The sequence below is a fragment of the Lactuca sativa genome, chromosome 8, assembly GCF_002870075.4.
Source record: "Lactuca sativa cultivar Salinas chromosome 8, Lsat_Salinas_v11, whole genome shotgun sequence".
NCBI classification, from domain to species: domain Eukaryota; kingdom Viridiplantae; phylum Streptophyta; class Magnoliopsida; order Asterales; family Asteraceae; genus Lactuca; species Lactuca sativa.
The window spans coordinates 15437371-15456576 of NC_056630.2; the positions used below are offsets into that span (position 1 = coordinate 15437371).

Here is a 19206-nt window from a genome sequence, read left to right on the forward strand (position 1 = left end):
CTCACAAACAGATTAATACTATATCATTTTATTTTTAAAATAAAAACGTTAAAAATGAAAAAAAAATTAAAATAAAAAAAATCTAACTAACAAGGGAGAATTCCTATAATAACTTTTTACATACGGGACTACTTTTGAAACTGTAATATAATATGGATCATTTATGTATCTATATATTTATATATTTGAACGCATATATGTTTTCAACTATATGTATGTATATGTTAACACAAGTTACATAAAAAAAATTAAAAAGAATAATAATATTAAAAATACTTCTAAATGTACGTTGTATGTAATATGAAAATTTCGATATCATTTTTCATAGTAAATATACTAATATGATGTATGTCAATACATAAAGTATAACAACATATATAATGTATCAATGTATGTAAGTATTCTTTTATAAACAACGTATATGGTTTAATGTATGTCAATTTATATGTTGCATAACTTTATAATACAAAATTCATACATATAAATAGGATAATTTTTATACATATAATAGTGCATAGTTTTATAACATAAAATTTATACATATAATATTGGTTTTGTTTTTCGTTTTTTATACCTTTTTCGGGGTATGATATTAGGATAATTTGTGAGGGAAACGAACTTTCAACTTTGTTCACATTTAGTCCCTAAACTTTTTTTCATTATCTATTTGCCACTAAACTATTGAAACCGTTCACATTTTACCCTTATGACCGGTTGTTACTAGTCATAAGGGTAAAATGTGAACAGTTTCAATAGTTCAGTGGCAAATAGATAAAGAAAAAAAGTTTAACGACTAAATGTGAACAAAGTCGAAATTCTATTACCCATTCAAGTCATTATCCCGCGCCTAAAATGACATTACAGCTCGAATTTGACGATTACATAAGGTTTGTTTGCTAACACAAAATTCAAAACCAACTTAAATTGAGGATTACAAAAAAGATTGAGGATAGCTCTATTAGGTTATACAGAATGGAAGAAAGTACCATTCCCGTGAAGGTGTGCCACATCACCAAAAAAATCAAGTCAATTGTATCTCATTAGGTATAGGAAATGGTGTTCAATGGTTAAGTTGATAGTGAGTAAGAGATGGAAAAGGAGAAAAGATGGGGAAGAGAGAGATAAAGAGAAGGTTTTTCTCTCTCACTTGTTAAGGATGAAGGATCGTATCTTCATAGAAGTTCACAACTTCACAATGAAGGGATGGTCATTTTTTGTGCTTCAAAGATAGCTTCATACATGCTATGATGATACTGGATGCCAGACAATACTTCATGATAATGATTGTGTCTTACTCGTCATTGGCACTAAACCAATGTTGGCTACGCTTAGGCACCAATCTCATGTCTAAGAAGGATAGACAATCATACTGTATTAGTAACACAAAATGCAATACATGCCACTTTAATGCTCGTGTTTTCCCGATTATCGGCATAAACCTAATGTTGGTTGCGTTGTTAGCACCAGACGCACGTCAAACAATGATTAGCAAGCATATCGTGATTGTATTGCCAGACAAACAACATCATCTCATCCTACCAAGGCTAGACCATAACCCTGACATCGTTGCCGCAACGACCTCATTTTATACAAAACAACTATGATTTATTCATAATGGGCAACACCCCTATTTATAAACAGGGAAGACTCTTCGAGAGTCTAGTACAACACATATGAATACAAATAATAGAATGACTAGACATTCTTGCTTACACACGTTCTATTGTCTCACATAATTATAATTGACAAAACATAATAAAAATTCCTAACCTTTTAAGATTTTCCTATTTGAATATCTTTCTCTCTCTCTCTCTCTCACTTATATATATATATATATATATATATATATATATATATATATATATATATATATATATATATATATATATATATATATATTCATCTAAATATAAGAACTATTTTAGTCCATTAGATCAATAGATAACCGTTCATTAGGTTTGATTGATTAATGTCAAAGGGTATACTAGCCTATTTGTAAGTTTATTAATGTAGGATCATATCCAATCATTTAATTCATGCAAATCATAATATATCGTATTAAGTGTATTTTGTTAGAGTATTATCGTCTTCATCTTATATACCTCCTAGGAGATGTTATGTTTGTGGTTAGATTGGTCATCATGATTCATGTAATTGTCCATTGAAGAAGAATGAAGATGAAAATGACATTTGTCTTAGGAAAGTGACTTAAAATGACATTTGTCTCTAACTAAATTGTTGTATATAAAATGTATTTTTTCTTTATTAGAAGGGACATAGGTAAATGGTTCGAGTCTTTATACAATAAGCAGTTTTTATTCGATTTAACCCATTAAAATTAAAGTAAAAAAATCTTGAATTATTGTCATATTAAGAGATTATGCTAATAACCCAATAAGCTCGTATAGTCAAAATGAAACAACTTGTAGCAAAGTTGTCGAAATAACGATCCTATAATTTTGGGTATTAAAAACGAATAGGATCGCAAGTAAAATCGATGGATCAGGATCTGATCCCACCATCTCTTGATTTTTTTTTTAATTTTAAAATTCAAAAAGTTCAAAAAAGTTATAAAAACTTGAATTTACCGCTTTACGACTTTTACCCTTTACCAATTTAGCATTTACGTTTTTTTGTTGTGACTAATGTTTAGAAGTTTTTATAGGTTTTTAACAGAATACTGAACATTGAAGATATTTTTCATGTTTTAAACTTATAAGTTAAAATTAAGTTTTTAATGAGATCTTAGGATTCCGATCCCGATCATGTAAACCAAAAACGATCATACATTAATTCATGATCTTGACAACCTTACCCCATAGCCTTATTTAAAAATAGTGAGGATTTGTTCTCTTTTTCAATAAACAAAAAATAAATAAGTATTTGACCTGAAAAGTCCATGCACCCCTAGCCCCTACCCCATTACATGTAACACACAACGAAGAAAGAACATTCCACTCTCATCATCAGTTAACTTGTTAATTAGTTTAATCAGAAAGTTTTCTTCATGACATGTATTTGACACATCATTAAAGGATACATTATCATCCTTCTAATATATCCAACTCTTTAACTATGTAATGTAAACAAAAACAAATGTATATTTGAATTTAATAAAAGAATACACATAAACAAAATATCAAGCTCTCATTGCCAATAGTAAAATATAGAACTTAGACAACACTACAAAAGGAAACACTAAACCTCGAGTTTTATGTTCTTTCAACCATGAAGTATTGCACAAATACCTCAAATCAAACTATCCATCTTTCCTGTAAAACAAAAAGATTTAACATTCATCAACATTTTACCACATTCTTACATATAAAAAACAATATAACATTTAAAGAAAAAAAAAGTTTTTGTCAACATACAGATAAAAAGATTTTACTTTCTCTTTCTTCTATCAATCCCACTCCTAGGGTCACTTTTTAGAGGTGGACCAGAAGGTACACCATACTGCATAGGCGAGAGTACTGGCGGCACAGCCACAGGACCACCAGAAGAAGCAGCAGCAATGGTGGTGGTTGGAGGTGGTGGAACTGCATTGGATGGTGGTGGTGCAGTAGTTTCCGGAAGGGGCCTTGGTAAGATATGTTTCAACCGATTATTCCTGTAGTTCTTCCAAAAGTAAAACTGCTGCCTATGTGTCAACTCCTTATTGGCTGGATGTGCCATTGCATTGCGGAAACTTGCATTTTGTAGAAGTTCTAGAAAGTAAAGACAATGTGGATACCTGTAAATTGGTATCCTCCAAAACATAAGCAGAATTTTACAAAGAGTAAAGAAAACAAGATTCTTAGGCTCTTGGTTTACATTATGTATTTTATGTACTCTGGTCGTTGCCAGTATTGAAGGTATTTCAAGTAGCCAATGAAAGCTTCATCTTCAAAATAACGATTCTGAGCCAAATCTGTATCAGAATTTGCAAAAAGTTAACATCTTTCATGGAAACGATTCTAACATTTTGAATTAAACTTACAGTGAATATAAGTTGGATTCGCAAGGCATTGTATGAATTCCAGTTCAAGTAAAAATCTTTGACGCCCATCATCTGGATCTTGGTATACTTTCTTGGGCCTGGAACATGATTTAGGTCAGAAAAATGGTTGTATCATGCAATAATTATAATCTGTATTAAATATGACATATAAAAGCTTACGAGCTGTGGGTATTTGAGGAGTCATCATCTTCATGACTTGAAGCCATGGAGTTGGCGACCTCCGATGGAAGATTTCAAGACTCACGCCTCTGGATAATCAGCAAGGTAAGTAGAAAAGGGAAACGTTAATGGTATACCCCTTTGCTCCAGAAAATTGAGCCACATTTCGATTTATTAGGTCGAATTCATCTTACAAATTATTCCCCAATTATTCCAGTTGAAATACTTATCATAAAGTTTAATGTGGCTAGCGAACCCTAATCGTAACTCGCAATTTCAATTTCCTAATCATATCACAATTCACGATTTTATTATAGGGCTCTAAGTCGGAATTGAGAGTTTCAGCATTTAACTGTACATTTGATCTTAAACAACAGAAAGCAAACTCAAAACAACTGAAAATCGTTCTTCGAATTCAAGTCACAAATGAATTCAACAAAAAATGAGCTAATAGAAAAATAGCGATTTCCAGATTCAGAGTAAGGGAGGTACTTGCTACTTCAAGAGCGAGTAAACGCCAGTCACCGTCCGAGGGAGTAGTCACCGCCGGAGAATCCACTACCGATCAGCGTCGTTTGTTCACCGTGTGTCGAGAGTGAAGAAGATTTTTGTTCGTGTGAATTGGGCTTGGCCCAATATATATAATAAGGTCGATAAGTAATCCAGCCCAAGTTTGTACAAATATTCAAAAACTACCCCCAGGGATGAAACAAATAACAGTGTTAGCCTTCATCATCGTCATCTGGTTTCGCCATCATCGGTCACAAACTCTCACCTCTCAATACAACCCCTAAGTCGAAGCACTTCGTGTTTGTGCAGAGACAGATCGGAGGTTAGAGCTATGGATCACATGGCGGAGCAAGACCAAGATCAGGAACACGAAGTGTACGGCGGAGATATACCAGATGAAGGAGAAATGGACGCCGATGTTGAGATGTCGAGGAACGAAACGGAAGGAGATGAAAACAACAACTCGAAGGTTAATATTTCTGTTACCTCCAATGTCGACGTTTTGATACTTATGGTTTGGGGATTTAATAATTATGCGTTCGTGTGAAGTGACTTCAAGCCCTAATTTAATTTCGAAATTTCTTTCTGTATCTCTTTTGTTTGTGAATTTAGGATTTAGAGGATATGAAGAAGAGACTGAAGGAGATTGAAGAAGAAGCTGGCGCTCTTCGGGAAATGCAGGCAAAAGTTGAGAAGGAGATGGGCTCCGTTCAAGGTTTTTGTTCTAATCTGACTATTTTTGGCTTATCCTGCTTTCAGTATGCTCTATATTTTGAATTGTTTTCATTATTCAGCATCTGTTCCATTTGTTCATGGATACATCATACATCAATCCAACTTTAGGTAGACATAAACTGCATCAAATAAGGTGAGTGCATATTGTGTAATAAGATGAAACATAACCCTAGCTTAAGATTTTTAAGACCTTAGAAAGGTTAAGGTTAAGGTTAAGGTTCTATTAAACAACATTGAATACTTTGGAAGATTATATAATATTTGTTGTTATGAGATTACAAGACTTGTTACCTTCATTAGTGACATCATCTCCAAGTTATTGGCTGGGAATTTAAGTCTGTGTATTAAAATTTGCTTTTGTTTTGATTATGGCCATGATTAGATGATCCTTCGGGTGCTTCTGCAACTCAGGCTGAAAAAGAGGAAGCAGATGCGCGTTCTATATATGTTGGTAATGTGAGGTTCTTTTATCTTTCACCTTATTCCATTCTAGTGAAACAAAAATATATTTTGATATGATTAAAGTTGCTTATAATCTGAATTTCAGGTGGATTATGCATGTACACCTGAGGAAGTTCAGCAGCATTTTCAATCATGTGGAACAGTGAACAGGGTGACAATTTTAACAGATAAATTTGGTCAACCAAAAGGTTTTGCATATGTTGAATTTGTGGAGCTTGAAGCTATTCCAAATGCTCTCCTTTTAAATGAATCAGAATTACATGGTCGTCAACTCAAGGTCCTAATCCTAAAACTTTATTCCTTTCTTCCATTTTGCAAAATTACCAAAATGGCCTCATCAAATTTTCATGTTACAAACTGTTTTCATTCAGGTTGCTGCTAAAAGAACAAATGTCCCTGGAATGAAACAATTCAGAGGCAGGCGTTCCAATCCTTATCTTGGATTCAATTCCCGGAGGCCTTTCATGCCTGGCCCACCAATGTACTCTCCATATGGGTATGGGTATATGATTTGATTTTTTAACATATCAAAATAATAGCAGAAGCCTAACATTTTCATTTTTTTTTTTTTTTTTGCAGAAGGATTCCAAGGGCAAGAAGGCCAATGAGATACCGACCATATTGAGATTTAAGTAAACAAGTGGTCAAACGAGTCAATGCTCATACAGGGTCCCACTTAGTCTTTTAGAACATGTATGATTATGTACCATTTCCCAACATTCTTGTAGCTTTATCTTTTAAGAATTATGTTTGTTGTATGCACGTTTTTTTTTTTTAACTTCCTTTCATACTCATCATAGTCCAAAGAATGGAACTTAAACCTTTTTTAGTAGTGAAAGTGTTGTGGCTTATCTTTGGATTTGAAGTTATATAAATGGAATAGAAATCTGAAGTAACGAGGTTTTAACAATTTAGTCTTAAATTTGCTTGAAAATATAAACCAATATAATACATGTTTACTCTCCCTTCTAACTATTGAAGACTTGCAATTTTCTTTTGGGCCTAAACTTGTTAGGTTTTGGAGGTGGAAGAAGCCACTTGCTGCCTCCAATGTACGAAAGGCTGATAAACCGCTTAGCTTCTGCGTCTGTAAGCTTCTTCACAAATCGCTCTCTTCCTATCATATCCGAACCTTTTCCTTTGTTCTTATATTCCGCAAAATACAGGTTCCTACAACATGTTTCAATCAAACCATAATTTGTTTACACAAGAGATAAGTTTTTTAGGGTTATTTTTGAAAAAAATAAAAAGTTAGGCTTTGTCCCACCTTTTTGGACGAGACAAATTAGTTTTTGTTCTACTAACATCGGTTTTAGTTTAATACATGTCAAATACAGTATAATTTGTTATATGACTTGTCATTAACTTACTTGTCAGGTAAAGGTTTATTATTAGAGCTCCACCCTTTAGGATCGACGATAGGACCTAATTTCGAGTAAGCAAACACCACCCTTGAAAACCCCTTCCATGCTCTTCCTAAGTACCAACCTTGCCCTAATCCGGTCACCGGGCAATGCACAAACACATATCCCGTGTCTGTTTCATCCATTTCCCGTGCTTGTGCTGTTATCCACGACTGTAATTCTCCTGGAATGCAATGTACTTCCGTGTTCTACAAGTAACACAACAACAAAAAAAAAAATCGAATACAATACAACCAACATTAAAAGATTCTTCACAATCGTGTTCACTTACCAGATAGATAGATCTTGCATTACCAAAGATGAAATCAGCTGTTCCTTCGATGTAACAATCTTTGAAGAAATGGCGGCCACGATCATCGCATAAAGTATCTTGAAACCCATAAAATCTTACGTTGTAGAACGCCGCCATGTCCCCTCCAATCCTCATTGCAGCCGCTTGGCTTCCTTTCGTTTTTCCATTTGGTCTCGGGCTCGAATTCTACATGTTTAAAAGGTGTGGAATTAATTTCTGTCATATCCAGGCTTGAACCTACGACATTTCTTATGGATTCTTATCTCATTACCAATGTTACACGGTTATGCAAGGACATGCATTTTCTTGAAGAAAAAAAGATGTAAAATTGTTTTACGGACCTTAATATGCAAATTGGCCGCGACAAAATAATCACCATCAACGGTTAATGTCCCGCTTTCAACCGTGGTATAAGTTGCGGCATTTCCATTGAAAATCAAGGTAGGCATGTTGTCAGGATCTCCCATTAAAGTAACAAACTTCATTTCCCTCTCCATTTTTATCTTTTCAACATATTCTCCTGGTCCGATGAACACAATAACCCTTTTTGTATTCTTTAATGGGATGGTTTTTACAGCATCACAAATTGTTGTGAAATCACCACCACCTTTCTTCATGACTCTTATGATCCTCGGTTTTTTTTCTGCAGCCACTAAGTCAGGATCAAGGGTTGCTTTTCGGGCTTGTAAAGGTTTTACGTTTTCTTTGAACCATTTCTTTACTTGGGATCGTTCTTGTGGGATTGGTATACTATCGTCCGAAATGGTTGAAGGAAGAATGATTAAGATTATGTTGAGAATAATCAGAAACAAATATCTTACCATTTCCCCCCTTTTTTCTCGATATATATCGTTCCTTATGTTTAGGCAATCCAATGTCGTGTTCTATGCTTGTTATTAATGTATATAGAGAGAGAGATATAGGGGGGATATCTGAAAGATGATGCAAGAAATGAATTTCGAGAAGGTTTATGGTGAATTGAGTTATGTAATTTCCTTTCCCCTCCTCGATTCTTGATCGCACCTTAATATTTCTTACTATTATTTCTCTCCACCTCTGAATAAATTAATGTAAAAATGAGATGGCCATTATTAATCCTTAAAGAGGGAGTTATGTATATGTTTTAATATCACATGTCAAGATTTTTAGGTCGAATTGTATTTTATTTAGTTTTTTTCTAGAATATATTTAGCGGGGTGTACGTTTTCAAAGTGAGCAACGGTGTTAACATAATAGTATCTTATTGAGAATTAATATAATTTGTTAATATCGATTAAAACTAACTAGTCGTAAAATGTATATTTGTTAGATCACTCTTACTATTTGTGATTGTCCAGCAAAAATAGTTGAAATATTGGTAGCTAGAGACTGGAAGATGTATTTTTTTATTTGTATAGAGTATTTGACACAGTAATTACACAAGTAACGGAAAGTTTATGATATAAAAGTGAATATGGATATAACTAAAATTGGAATATAATGATTATAATTTATTTTTTCTAAACTATAATTATCAAAAGTTAAAAATCATCCAAATTTTAATACTAAATGTATCGTTTAAGCTTCTTAATTGATAATTTTTTTAGACATATTGATAAATGATGAATTTTAGTCAAATAAAGTAAATAAGACTTTTCAATTTTTCTAAGAACTCAAACCAAATATTTTAACATATTAGAAGTGTTTAAGTGTACTAAACAAAGCAATATTTTTATGATATTAATTTTGGTTTATTGGTTAATATAATTGTTCGTAAGGTTGTTTCAAATAAAGATATCATAATTGTTAAAATATATTTATATTTAATCGTATAAGATATATTTTGTTTCAAATAAAGACATCATAATTGTTAAACTATATTTATATTTAATCATATAAAATAATTATCAAAAGTATGAGCATGATTTATTTATTGTAAAGTGTATTTAGGTCAATTTATTAAAATCTAAAAGAATTTTTTTGTTAAACACTAATTGAAGTAGCTTTTAGATTTGAAGATTTTTGTTTAACGAAAAACTAAAAGCTTATGTTGTTGAACAAAGCTTTATTATTATTATTATTATTATTAAGCTAGAAGCTCCTAAAAATGTGTGTGAACATGTCCGTATAGAATATCCACTTCATAGTGATTTATACATGTCATTAGGTTGTGGGAAGTGCGATTTACATTTGTTGAGTCAACTCGGCATACACCGTCCCTCCAACTCGACATGTCGAGTTCGACAACCCCTATTTGGTAACGACTTGTAGAGAAGAGTGTGTCAAACTCAAAAAAATATTCGTTTTAACCAAAAATTCAATTTTTTATATACAATTTTTTAACCAAAATAAATATCAAAAACTACCTTCATTTCTTACAACTCTCAAACCTTCAATATTCATCTTACTTCTTTCAAACCTTCAAAATCCATCTTATCTCTCTCAATTTTATCTTTGCAAAATGTGTTCTTCAAAAGCTCACCCAGATTCCACTAGCAAAGGGAATACCTCAATTTTGTACATTGGACCCCAATAGAAGAGGTGACTTTGGCTTGTGTATGAGTTGATGTATCGGAGGACCAAATGGTCGACATCAACGAAAATGAGTCATTTTTTTGGAGCAAACTCATCGAACTTTTCCTCAACAAAATGAACTGATGCCACTACTGAATCAAAGATACAATCTACACAAAATGAAGGATCACGAACAAAATGGTAAATGAAGTTTGTCGCTTTTGTTTAATAAAATGAAACAGGATTCACCAAATGGTGAAAATGATCCAATGGTTTTAAATATTACTTTTCAAAATTTCCGTCTAAGAAAATAGGAAATTTTCCACCATATAATTGTCATGGGATGTGAGAAAGGACGTCAAGTGGAATACATAACATGTTTATTATTTTATTTCTTAGGTTTTAATTTAATTTTATGTATTTTATTTTAAAATAATAAACTTTATAGTTTTTATTTTATATTATGTAATTTGCACATTGCAAGATCTGATCAATGGCAGAACCCTTAAACCACTGCTAATCATTCATGTTGTGAAGATTTACGAAGAAAAAAGATTTTGTTACTAATTTAGTTTCATTTTGGTTGTTTGCGATTGACTTTCTTGTGTTAGTGGCTGTTTTTGGTAACATCTAGATATCATGTAGAAATTTTGTATGTACTATCTAGGACCTCTTGTTTTAGGGATAATGATTTGGTAGGGTAAGATACTTTTTGAAATGTACATATTTAGTCCTTATTCTTTTCTTTTTGTAAAATAAACCCTTATACTTTATTAATATGTACACATTAGGTCATTTTCACCGGATTCTACAGGTTTTGCTGACGTGGAAGGGTTTATTTTACAAAAAAAAAAATAATAAGGATTAAATGTGTACATTTCAAAAAGTATCTTACTCTATCAAGTCATTTTCTCTTTCTTTAATTTTTTTGAAATGAAATACCCATGTGGCATCCACATATCCGCAACGAGATTTTTCCAACTTTTATTCATCATGAAAAAGAGGGAGAACCCCGATCTCCGGCGACTCCTTTGTGTGTTCCTACACATCACTGGTAGCAAGGAGGAATGATGACAAAAACAACAAGGTCGAAGGGGGAGGCTGGAGGAAGTAGAGACGGTAGTTGGCGGCGAGGAGCTACTCTGGTAGCCCCCTGGTCGATTCTTTCTTCTTTTTCTGGCAACATATCTCAAAGATAGAGGCAAAGAGAGACAGATCGGAGAAACACAATAGGTAAATGATGTTTGGCCGTTGTTGTTCGACTGGAAGGAAGAGAGACGAGAAAGAGAAGGGTCGCCGCCATTTTCTTGTTGCTGGAGGATCACACACCTCCGGTGACTAAGCTAATTAATTGCTATCTAGTGCCACTTGTGCTTCCACATCAGCAAAACCTGTAGAATCCGGTGAAAAGGACCTAATGTGTACATATTAATAAAGTATAAGGGTTTATTTTACAAAAAAGAATAAGGACTAAATGTGTACAATTCAAAAAATATCTTATCCTATCAAGTCTTTTTCCCTAAAAGAAAATTTATATATGACAGGTATACCGGGTATAGCCGGTCACAAGGATTGCAATGTTACAAAAAATAAAGTATAAGGGTTTATTTTACAAAAATAAAAAAAATAAGGACTAAATATATACATTTCAAAAAGTAACTTACCCTATTAAGTCATTTTTCCCTGTGTTTTCCCATTTTCCAACAAAGTGTCATCTCTCATCTGTCATGCAATAAAATATAATTTAAAAAGATATTTAGTTAAAACTTAAAAGTTCCAATGAATTAATTTATATTATAAAATATAATACAGTAGTAAATAAGTTTTAAATGAAGTCCTGGAGCCTGGAGGATATTAACATATGTCTTGAAACCCAAAAACCCTCCAAAACCCCACCCACCTTCTCGAAACACCCCCAACTCAAATATCCTCATCCTGTTACAAGCTCTGCTGCAGATGATGCCAATGGCGGCTGCCACGACAACCGCTTCTCATCTTACTTCATTTCTTTCCACCCCAGGTTTTGCCACCGTTAATTCTATCTATATATGACACTTAGTTGATTTCTGATGGGTATACAAATTGAATCAATTGCAGAATTTTGTGGCCTATCTCGGAGCTTACAAGGGCCACAGAGACAGGTCAGTCATCTCTGTTCGAATGTTTCTTCTAAATTCGTTATTCTAACTGCATCAAACAATTCAACGCGGATAAAATTTCTTGGCTTTCAAAGAAGGGGTTTCTGGGGAAGCAAGCATGGTGTTCGACGAAATGCCTCTGCCACTAAATGAAAGTTTTCTATCATGTTTGGGATTTCATATTAGATGTTCATTCCCGCGTAATCCTTTCAGATGTTTACGTGTGTTTATGCTTAGTTTGTACTGATATTGGTTCCAAACAAGGATGCAACTTTTCTGTTATCTTCGTTTTCTATCGTTTGAAGAAGCTACAATTATGTTACAGAGACGGTGTACTAGTAGATCTGTTCATTGGAAAATATCAGCCAGCGTTAATCTGAAACCTCCTCCTTATTCACTGGTACGTCTAATAAACATTCTGACATTTATATTCCTTCTCTTACTACAAGACCTTCACACCTTCTCTTCTTGTTCCATCTATGGTAGCATGCTCTAGAACCGCATATGAGCAAAGAGACATTGGAGTATCATTGGGGAAAACACCACAGAGCTTATGTCGACAACCTGAACAAACAAATTGAAGGAACTGAACTAGATGAAATGACATTAGAAACCATAATATCGACTTCATATAACAAAGGCGATGTTCTTCCAGCCTTCAACAACGCTGCACAGGTATGGAACCACGAATTCTTCTGGGAGTCCATGAAACCTAATGGTGGTGGAAAGCCTTCTGGAGAACTTTTAGCATTAATAAACAGAGATTTTGGCTCGTTTGGAGGCCTAATCAATGAGTTTAAATCAGCTGCCACTACTCAGTTTGGTTCTGGTTGGGCTTGGCTTGTTTGTAAGTATTTGTTTTACTTTTACCTAAAGGTAGATATAAAAGAAACACACATGAAATGACAATTCTACCCTTGTGCTATCTTTCTAGATAAAGAGCATAAACTTGACATACCAAATGCTAGAAATCCACGTCCATCAGAGGAAGATAAGAAGCTTGTTGTGGTAAAGAGCCCAAATGCAGTTAATCCTCTTGTTTGGGAGTACCATGTGAGTAAATTGTAAAGTAAAGATAATAATTAGTTTGCTATTTTGTGCATTTAGTTCTTCAATAAAGGCATAACTTGGTTTCTTTCATTTTCTAATTTGCAGCCTCTCCTTGCCATAGATGTCTGGGAGGTAACATATCTTCACTTTCATTCATAAAAGAAACTATTTTTTACAGTATCATTTACTCCTACTTGTATTAATTTCACTTTTTGAATCGAATCTGTACTTGCAGCATGCATACTACCTTGATTTTGAGGTAAAACTTCATATGCATATAATGATTTCAGAATCTTGTTTTGATGAAATCATAAGTAAGAGTTTTTAAAAATTGTATTTGTTTACAGAACCGTAGGCCGGATTATATATCAGTGTTCCTTGATAAGCTTGTATCATGGGAGGCAGTGAGTTTGAGGCTTGAAGCAGCAAAGGTTTTGGTGGCAGAGAGAGAAAAGGAGATGGCAGAAATAGATGCGGTTGATGATGTGGACACGGGAGAGCCCGAGGATGCAGATAATATGTACTTTGGAAGTGACCCTGAGGAGTTTTTGGATGATGAATGATTGTTTGATGGTATCATTGTTGTTTAACTTGTGTCAAAGTTGCTTGATGTTTGTAATGCTAGCATATAATGAAATGTATTAGATGTTATGATTAGTAAAAAATTATGAGTAGGTTGCTATTATGGGTTAAAAATGCAACGAAGTTGGTTGGAAAAGTCTCGTTTTCCTTACATTCTCTATTAAGTCTGGAGCGTGCAAAACGACCAAGACACAATCAAAATCAGTAAATGGTGCCTTGATTTGTTATTGTTCTACGATTCAACCGTATTTTCATCATGTATTTGCACGAGTTTTCTTGTGGTATTTTTCGGTTTCCTTAAAGAAATTATCAGGGCGGATCCAGAAATTTTTGTTAGGGGTAGCACCAAAACATTTTCCTAATATAATAAAATAGTTAGATAAAAAAATATGATTTCATTAGATATAACAAAGTAGTTTATATATTACATTTTAATGTTGACCTCTTCGTTTACTCGTTGATTTCATTAGATATAACAAAAGAGGTATTTTTGAAAGTGATACATCATTTTTTCAATCTTAACATCCATATGTACTTTTTTATTCTTACACTACAAATCATTATATTGATCATAAACCTATCACCTATTTTATTACGAAAAAACATCTTTTAACTGTTACAGTTGAATGTGTAGATTGACTAGTTAAGTAACAAGTTAAATCTAGTAATTTTGCATCAAAATAACAAATTGGGTCTTGTTGTTTGATATCAAACACTTTTTGTTCCGACTATTTTACTACTTATGAATAATTTATATAAGGAGGAGTTTATTAATGATTATTTATATTTATTTATAGTTGACCAATTGAAGAGGTAGCCTACACTAAAAATACCTCTTTTGTTTCCATTTCATTATTGCTTTTATGTTACCTATTTGACTCGTTATACAGAAAACATATTTTTAAAAAAATTGACATTAACCTACGATAAAAGTAGCAAACACTCATATATATATATATATATATATATATATATATATATATATATATATATATATATATATATATATATATATATATATATATATATATCAATTACCTATATACGAGACCCTTCTTTAGACAGTAAGACTATGCACGTCACTGCTTGCCTGCTGCTTTCGTCATCCAATAAGAAGTCTGGCGGTCATTCTTTAACTTATGTGGAGTCGGTTTGCTTTCCTTCTCCACACCGCCTCAATTAGTTGCGTGAAGCCGAGTCACTGTCTATTTTCTCATGTTTTTCCCTTTTCCCGCCACCTCCTACTTGGTTTTGCGCACCGACCACTGGGTTCAATAAACGGCGTCGTTTGGCTATTGATGAAGGTCACCTAGACGTCACGATGAGGTAGAAGACTTAGCGGTGGGTTTTCCTTCTTGGCGGCCACGTTCCCCCCAAAGCTGCATACCTTTTGGATCCCCTTTTACCGCCACCTCCCATTGATTGCTGCTGAGTCACCCTTTTGACTTCCTCTTCATGCCGCTCCATGTTTATTCTGTATTTAAGGTTCGCATAATTTCACATGTTTGTTGTTGGTTGTTTTTTTGCGATTTAATATTTGATTCTTCTTTCCCCATTTCCATAATCGGTTTGCTGTTGTTTCTCTCTTAAAGATTTTGCTTCGTACTCGCATCTTCTTCTTGTCGTAATGTTTCTCCCTCCTCAATACATCTTCCTCTTTCTCTCTCTAGGGTTTTGTTGCTTCACGATTGATGTTGAAGAGGACGAAAGGGAAGGGCCTGATGAAGAGACGATTTAGCCTAAAGACCGTTACTAATGACAAATCGATGACATGGAACCTTAAATTAAGGTAATCTATTTTTCTCATTTTCTCTTTCTCGATTACTTATTGACGTGCACAGTATCCACCACCATGACCAGCTTGTATTCTTACTCTCATCTTTTGTTGACTGTTAGATAAAACTAATTTTCCTTTTTTTTTTAATAATTTAACATATACAATGACTTTCTTGATTCTCTTTTGATTTTAGTAATCGTACATGAAAAAACCATCATGACCACCTTCAGAATATAGTTCTTTTAGTGCCTGGGTTTGCTGGATCTATTCTCAATGCTAATGATGTTGAAACAGGGAAAGAAGAGATGGTTTGGGGTTCAAATTGGGGAATTTGATTGTCAATTTTTGTGGGAAACTTTGCTGTCAGTTCGTACTGATTGAACAAAGTATGTTCTTATCTAACACTAAATTTATTAATCAGATTTCTAATATATCTACATGCCCTTCCAGATCATCTTTCTTGATGTTTTTTTATAATCGTCATACCCAGGGTATTTGTAGTCTTGTCATGGTTCTACTTAATTAGGGTTTGGAATATTCATATGAGACGCATTTGTGAATCAAGGTAATGGTTTCAATTTCGGTATGTCCTTTAAAAGCGGAGTTGTTCTTGATCAAAAAATAAGATATCTCAATTACCCTTTAACAACAGTGTCATCCGAAAATATACAGCAATAGTAGAATATCATTCCATCTTAATGTTTAATGACTATTGAGTATTGATTGCATGTCTATCATCCGAATATAAACGTCAATGATGTGCTAGAAATTGAAAATTTATAATGACTAACAATTCTTGGAGGCTCTTGAAACCTTTTTAATTGTGTGGTTTGAAAGTTTCCATTGTGATTACTTTGTTATCTCAAGTTTAGTGTGCTAGAATATGGAGATTTGGCAGGAGACATGTTTCTGAACCTTTGGATACCACTCGATAAATTTGTCGAGGATGAAAATGTAGTTGCAGGTAAGGATACATTATCTGTCAGATTAGTAATATGGTTTTTGTTGGTTACATAGATTGTAATTAATTCATATGAGATATAATAAGGTTAGGATGAGGACTTATTTGTGTTGAGAATTTAGTAGCATTTTCCCCAGATGTTGGTGGACTAGCTACAAGCTCGAGAGTTTCATGATCTTTTAATATTTTTCTTAGGTTAAAACTAACAGTTTATTTGTTATTTTCATACAAAAAATGAAAGGGATTATTTCACTAAATCCTTTTGCGGAATATAGAAACCTAGATTGCAAGTCAACCTCAGACCCTGTGGACTCATCAAACACTTTCACCGCTCCATTCCGAAACAAAATACTTCTATGGAGGTTAGTTTCCAAAAAACAATTTGATTCAACTTTGTGGGTTTTGGAATTTGACTTACTATTATCTGATATGGGACGGAATCAAGGAATATAAATAAGAGTACATAACATTAAATTTCTTGAATTTAAAAAGAATGGATCTTGGTACTAGCATAAAAAGATATGAAAGTTAAAGTTGAATCCTACTTTAAAGTTTAAAAAAATGGCAACCAAGATTAATAAGATGCTATTTTCAAATTTAAAGTTTGAATTTATGTCTAATTGGAACCTGAAATAACAACCTATTTAAAGTTATTAAAGATTTGAAATGATTGTAATTGACATTATACATTTAGAGCTTTTCCTTCAACTTGCATCTCAAACAATGGCCCATGTTTCTTCATTTCTTCATTAATGCTCTAGGTGCTCAACCAAGGTTGTTGAGATCTTATAACCTTAAAAACTAATGTTAGCAGGTAATCGTGATAGGGGAATGAGCATGGTATTTCCAAAGGTTTTTGGATTCAAAATGTTGGGGAAATAAAATAATGGTGCAAAAGCAATAAATATAATTATTATATAATTTACTTTATAAATCAATATCTTATCTTATATGTTGGAGTTCTTTTAGGTATGCAGCAACAAAAACACGCTAAAATCCCCTTCCTCAATAGATGGTACGACAATTTAATAGCAACCTCATGCTTCCCTGATTTCAAAAGGATATTTGAATCATCATTGACACATTAAAAAATTTAATTTTTTTCTGAATATTTTCTAACTGGCAACCAGGAACAAAGTCTCAGCAGAAACACATGACACCATTAGTTGATGCAAGAGTTTTATATAGCTGGAAAAATAAATCCTTTATGAGGATATCAAACCTTGAGCATAACGTATATATAATAAGTAGTACTACATGAATCATAAATGCATATATTATATCCAACGCATACCAACTGTTCGATACAATGCTCATGACAATTCTCTTTCCTTATGATCTCAATTTTAATAAACTTATACATATACTTTGCAAGAAAGGAAATGTTTAGGAGAGTGAGTTTTTTCCACAAGTTATCGAAGTATTTATGAATATTATTTGTGTTTATTTAGCCAACTGTTGGTTGTCTTCATTTGACAGAAGTGTGTCGGGTGTAATTTTGATACCTATAAAAAGTTTACATTTTGATTCTTTTTTTTTTTTTTTTACCTTAAACTTTACTGCTCAGAGAACATACAAACCCATCTCATTTAGAGCTTCAAAAAAACTGCAAATCGAGGAAGAAGATGCACATGGGAGAAACTTTCAGCCATTAAAGGCAACTGTGGAAACTGACTTGTTCTTGATGAATTTGTTGTAATTTTAAACCGCATGGATACTTAGAACTATCAGGCTTGTTCTGCTGGTTTTGATGTTTTTCTTTTGACTTTGGCCCAATATCCACCCCTTGACAGTGGTTTTTCATAGCAGATACCAAGTTGGTATATAGAAATTTAGATATTTGTTATTTGTATTTACAGTTTTTTTTCTGTATTTGATCATTCTTTAGATCAAATAAATCCGATGGTAACTGACAGCAAATTCGAGTTTCGTCTAATATCTCACCCTCAGCCAATGCACCTTCGCAAAATTGTCATTAACATCAAATTTAAAAGTATCTATATACCCACATTACCATTATGCCCTTGTAGCCTACCTATATGGCCTTTTTATAATAATACAATGAAAGCATTTTACCTCATGCTATTTCAAGATTTGGTGTTCAAATACAGATCCATAAACACACTCCAAATTACCAAAATTGTCCCTCAACCACACTAAAACCCTATATCAAATCAAGTCTCATGCCATATAATCACCATAGTCCTCCATATAATAAGTCTTGAAAGCATAGATTACATTTTCAAACTACAATGCATAAACAAGAAAAACAATCCATAAACAAAATACCATATATCTCTATTTTACACACATCTATCCCAAAATTATTAAAACATAACTTTCGAAATTCCCAAATTACCCTTCGTGGGCTGTGCTCAGCACGGCCCTCCTAACTTCACTAGTATATATATAACGAAGACTATCATATCTACTTAAGCCATATCAACCAATCAATATATGTACCAAATATATCAATGACAATTTGACAAAACGGCTAATTAATCAATTGTTTTTAATGATTCGTTATAGTTATTTTTAACTGAAACTAAATAAATGCAATATATAAAGAAAAATATCACCCTAAAATACAAGTAATATATGGGCTAATTGATTGGGCTAC

At 33.1% G+C, this 19206-nt stretch overlaps 5 protein-coding genes across 38 annotated transcripts; 3 read left to right on the forward strand and 2 right to left on the reverse strand.

Moving 5' to 3' along the window:
• Positions 1 to 3083: 3083 nt before the first annotated feature.
• On the reverse strand, positions 3084 to 4800 carry LOC111905864 (mediator of RNA polymerase II transcription subunit 31). Of its 2 annotated transcripts, none has more exons than XM_023901596.3 (6): positions 4655 to 4800; positions 4163 to 4251; positions 3983 to 4080; positions 3817 to 3913; positions 3392 to 3736; positions 3084 to 3272 (listed from the first exon to the last, which is right to left on the reverse strand). In XM_023901596.3, exons 2-6 carry the CDS (start codon positions 4207 to 4209, stop codon positions 3260 to 3262), a joined length of 600 nt encoding a protein of 199 aa, XP_023757364.1. In that variant the 5' UTR covers positions 4210 to 4251; positions 4655 to 4800; the 3' UTR covers positions 3084 to 3259. The 2 variants fall into 2 exon arrangements, with proteins under 2 accessions (XP_023757364.1, XP_023757365.1); XM_023901597.2 differs by having other exon boundaries at positions 3375 to 3736; positions 4655 to 4799.
• A 73-nt stretch (positions 4801 to 4873) lies between these two features.
• On the forward strand, positions 4874 to 6627 carry LOC111905863 (polyadenylate-binding protein 2). Its single transcript, XM_023901595.2, has 6 exons — positions 4874 to 5141; positions 5285 to 5387; positions 5790 to 5863; positions 5955 to 6146; positions 6241 to 6365; positions 6449 to 6627. Exons 1-6 carry the CDS (start codon positions 5004 to 5006, stop codon positions 6492 to 6494), a joined length of 678 nt encoding a protein of 225 aa, XP_023757363.1. The 5' UTR covers positions 4874 to 5003; the 3' UTR covers positions 6495 to 6627.
• A 210-nt stretch (positions 6628 to 6837) lies between these two features.
• On the reverse strand, positions 6838 to 8409 carry LOC111905865 (pectinesterase 1). The gene is made up of 4 exons (XM_023901598.2): positions 7927 to 8409; positions 7565 to 7771; positions 7240 to 7481; positions 6838 to 7039 (listed from the first exon to the last, which is right to left on the reverse strand). Exons 1-4 carry the CDS (start codon positions 8407 to 8409, stop codon positions 6838 to 6840), a joined length of 1134 nt encoding a protein of 377 aa, XP_023757366.1.
• A 3517-nt stretch (positions 8410 to 11926) lies between these two features.
• Positions 11927 to 13984, forward strand: LOC111905866 (superoxide dismutase [Fe], chloroplastic). Its single transcript, XM_023901599.3, has 8 exons — positions 11927 to 12098; positions 12176 to 12219; positions 12542 to 12616; positions 12703 to 13063; positions 13151 to 13269; positions 13372 to 13398; positions 13502 to 13525; positions 13614 to 13984. Exons 1-8 carry the CDS (start codon positions 12035 to 12037, stop codon positions 13827 to 13829), a joined length of 930 nt encoding a protein of 309 aa, XP_023757367.2. The 5' UTR covers positions 11927 to 12034; the 3' UTR covers positions 13830 to 13984.
• A 940-nt stretch (positions 13985 to 14924) lies between these two features.
• Positions 14925 to 18506, forward strand: LOC128125865 (uncharacterized). Of its 33 annotated transcripts, none has more exons than XM_052766058.1 (6): positions 14925 to 15333; positions 15519 to 15637; positions 16498 to 16589; positions 16828 to 16948; positions 17556 to 17601; positions 18154 to 18506. In XM_052766058.1, the coding sequence occupies exons 1-5, from the start codon at positions 15304 to 15306 to the stop codon at positions 17578 to 17580; spliced, it is 387 nt and encodes a 128-aa protein (XP_052622018.1). In that variant the 5' UTR covers positions 14925 to 15303; the 3' UTR covers positions 17581 to 17601; positions 18154 to 18506. The 33 variants fall into 33 exon arrangements, 6 of the variants coding, with proteins under 6 accessions (XP_052622018.1, XP_052622019.1, XP_052622020.1 ...); XM_052766059.1 differs by lacking the exon at positions 18154 to 18506 and adding an exon at positions 17717 to 18116; XM_052766060.1 differs by lacking the exon at positions 18154 to 18506 and having other exon boundaries at positions 14926 to 15333; positions 17401 to 18116.
• Positions 18507 to 19206: the final 700 nt, after the last annotated feature.

Excerpts from the sequence above, each read along its gene's own strand:
- LOC111905864 (XM_023901596.3), bottom strand. The coding sequence starts at position 4,209 with ATGGCTTCAAGTCATGAAGATGATGACTCCTCAAATACCCACAGCTC. Across the intron at positions 3,914-3,982 it reads GAATCCAACTTATATTCACT|ATTTGGCTCAGAATCGTTAT; the intron begins GTAAGTTTAATT and ends ATTCTGATACAG. Across the intron at positions 3,737-3,816 it reads GAGTACATAAAATACATAAT|GTATCCACATTGTCTTTACT; the intron begins GTAAACCAAGAG and ends ACCAATTTACAG.
- LOC111905866 (XM_023901599.3), top strand. The coding sequence starts at position 12,035 with ATGATGCCAATGGCGGCTGCCACGACAACCGCTTCTCATCTTACTTCA. Across the intron at positions 12,099-12,175 it reads TTCATTTCTTTCCACCCCAG|AATTTTGTGGCCTATCTCGG; the intron begins GTTTTGCCACCG and ends AATCAATTGCAG. Across the intron at positions 13,399-13,501 it reads TTGCCATAGATGTCTGGGAG|CATGCATACTACCTTGATTT; the intron begins GTAACATATCTT and ends CTGTACTTGCAG.
- LOC111905863 (XM_023901595.2), top strand. The coding sequence starts at position 5,004 with ATGGATCACATGGCGGAGCAAGACCAAGATCAGGAACACGAAGTGTAC. Across the intron at positions 5,388-5,789 it reads GGAGATGGGCTCCGTTCAAG|ATGATCCTTCGGGTGCTTCT; the intron begins GTTTTTGTTCTA and ends GGCCATGATTAG. Across the intron at positions 5,864-5,954 it reads GTTCTATATATGTTGGTAAT|GTGGATTATGCATGTACACC; the intron begins GTGAGGTTCTTT and ends TCTGAATTTCAG.
- LOC128125865 (XM_052766055.1), top strand. The coding sequence starts at position 15,304 with ATGCCGCTCCATGTTTATTCTGTATTTAAG. Across the intron at positions 15,334-15,518 it reads ATGTTTATTCTGTATTTAAG|GGTTTTGTTGCTTCACGATT; the intron begins GTTCGCATAATT and ends TTCTCTCTCTAG. Across the intron at positions 16,590-16,827 it reads GGATGAAAATGTAGTTGCAG|GGATTATTTCACTAAATCCT; the intron begins GTAAGGATACAT and ends AAAAAATGAAAG.
- LOC111905865 (XM_023901598.2), bottom strand. The coding sequence starts at position 8,409 with ATGGTAAGATATTTGTTTCTGATTATTCTCAACATAATCTTAATCATT. Across the intron at positions 7,772-7,926 it reads CGGCCAATTTGCATATTAAG|AATTCGAGCCCGAGACCAAA; the intron begins GTCCGTAAAACA and ends TTAAACATGTAG. Across the intron at positions 7,040-7,239 it reads AATAAACCTTTACCTGACAA|GAACCTGTATTTTGCGGAAT; the intron begins GTAAGTTAATGA and ends AACATGTTGTAG.